Source organism: Camelina sativa, chromosome 14 (assembly GCF_000633955.1).
Source record: "Camelina sativa cultivar DH55 chromosome 14, Cs, whole genome shotgun sequence".
Taxonomy (NCBI): domain Eukaryota; kingdom Viridiplantae; phylum Streptophyta; class Magnoliopsida; order Brassicales; family Brassicaceae; genus Camelina; species Camelina sativa.
In genome coordinates, this window is record NC_025698.1 from 9,880,563 (window position 1) to 9,882,693 (window position 2,131).

The 2,131-nt window shown below is 32.9% G+C and overlaps 1 protein-coding gene across 2 annotated transcripts in view; it reads right to left on the reverse strand.

Moving 5' to 3' along the window:
• LOC104740747 (4-coumarate--CoA ligase-like 5) overlaps positions 1,676 to 2,131 on the reverse strand; it is a 3,353-nt gene continuing 2,897 nt past the window's right edge. Inside the window, exon 4 of one of the 2 annotated variants that reach the window (XM_010461432.2) lies at positions 1,676 to 2,077. In XM_010461432.2, the coding sequence (XP_010459734.1) occupies positions 1,855 to 2,077 (223 nt within the window). In that variant the 3' untranslated portion in view covers positions 1,676 to 1,854. The remainder of the gene's footprint in view (positions 2,078 to 2,131) is intronic. The other variant, XM_019235243.1, reaches the window with a different exon arrangement.

Here is a 2,131-nt window from a genome sequence, read left to right on the forward strand (position 1 = left end):
AGAGGAATGGCTTCCATAACCCAAACTTGAAGAGCATATGAGAAACCATTGAGGATGTAACTAATGGGGTTCTTCAGTTTCTTTCTTGCTTCCACTATAGAGCTAACTAAATGGTCAAAAGCTACAAGACCCCAAGGATAAGTCCTAACCTTCTCTAGATCCATGACCAGCTTGATGTATGAATGTGGTATAGCTTTCTTCTCATCCTTAGCCACTACCAACCCAGCAATCACACAAACATACACAAACCGAATTCTATCTTCTTTTTTTCTCCACGATGGAGCTGCTTCAAGGTGGGTCTTCATCAAGTTTTGAATGGTAATGATACCACCTCTCTTCAACAATTTGCTCCAAAACCCATTATCATCTGTCCAACTCTCTGAATCATGACTGAAATCGGCATTGTACTTAAGACCAGTAACTACATGGAATTCTTGCATTGAGAATCTAAGCGGCTTCTTACCAAACACAAACCACAGCTCATGTCTTCTCTTAGTCACCAACTGCCTACACATGATGTTGTGTATCAACCGAGCTGAGTACCCAAGACCATTCTCATACAATGCAAATACATATGCGAAAACTGGATCACCCTTCACAATCTCATACTCTTCTGGTAATGCCTTTTTGATTTTGTGTAAGATTGACATTCGATGGAGAAAGACGACGGTGAGATGGTCAAGATGGAGAGAGACGACGGTGAGATGGTGACGATGGTGAGAGACGACGGTGAGATGGTGACGATGAGATGGTGACGATGGTGAGATACGGCGGAAGGGTTTTGTCTCGATTAGCCCTTTTGGAATTTTTTTTTACCGTAATTGGTTTCTTACTTTGTCGAGACAAAGTGAAATTTTACTTAATTTGTCAAAACCCAAAACAACAAGTTAGGCCCACTCGATGGAGCCCCAAAACAACAAAATTTATCAGAAAAAATAATTAAGGGTAGAATTGGCTATTTTCGATTAATAAAATCTATTTAACCAAACTTTTATAAAAAAAGTGTATATGGCCAAATTTTTAGAAAAAGATCATTTATTTATAATTTACCCAAGTTTTAATCCATTAAATCTCTAAAACTATTTTTATGGATGCTAGAATCTCTCAAATTTAAATGATATACAACAGATTTTCCATAACAAAAGTTTACAATATCCATAATTATATTAACATTAAATATAAACCGAAAATCCGAAAATCCAATTATAAAATTTCACATTAAATATGTTGAAAACCCCCATATAATTTGGTTTATTTTTTATTTTTTGAGGAATTATCAATAAAATTAAAATTCTATTAATTATTATAAACGATATATATTGACATGGAAAAATTATAAACTATATAAGTATGCTAATTTGGTAAAACAATTAACATAATTAAACTTGATAAAAAAACTTATTTTGATTATTTATTTTTACGCAAAAATTTATTTTGATTTTGGTGAGACGGGTTGCATTAATCCTATATAGGAAGTTAAGTGAAATTATTTTTTTTTAACACTTTTAGATGTGTACCAGAAGATAAATGTATTACTAGACTATACATATACCACAAAGGTTAAAACCTTGAAAACACTACAAAAATCCTATACTTTGAATATTTATATCAAATACCTGTAAAATTTTATATTTTTTACAATAAAACATTAATAAAATAACAAATAAATACAATATAAATTTAAAATTTTTAAAATTAAAAATATTGTCCCGCGGTGTAAAGCGGATTAAATCCTAGTTGTTATCTAATATTTGTTTCTTTTCCACAAACGTAACAGATTTACTACAGTACAAACAATAACAATACTTATAGCCTCTCATTATTAGTCTCATAAGAAGATATCATAAGAAAATATCAAAGCTTGGAGTTAGATGTTGCGAGCTTGATGAGATCCTTGCGCAAAATCTTGCCTGAAGGGTTCTTTGGTATGGAAGATACAAAAGCCACTTTTCGTATCCTCTTGTACGGTGCTACCTGTTTGGCTACAAACTCCATTATCGACTTCTCTGATAAGCTGCTCCCAGTTTTCCTTACAACATATGCCATCGGGAATTGCCCCACTGCTTTGTCCGGAAACCTGTAAATCGCCAAACCATTATAAACTCAAGACTGTTGTTTCTGGTTAAAAGAA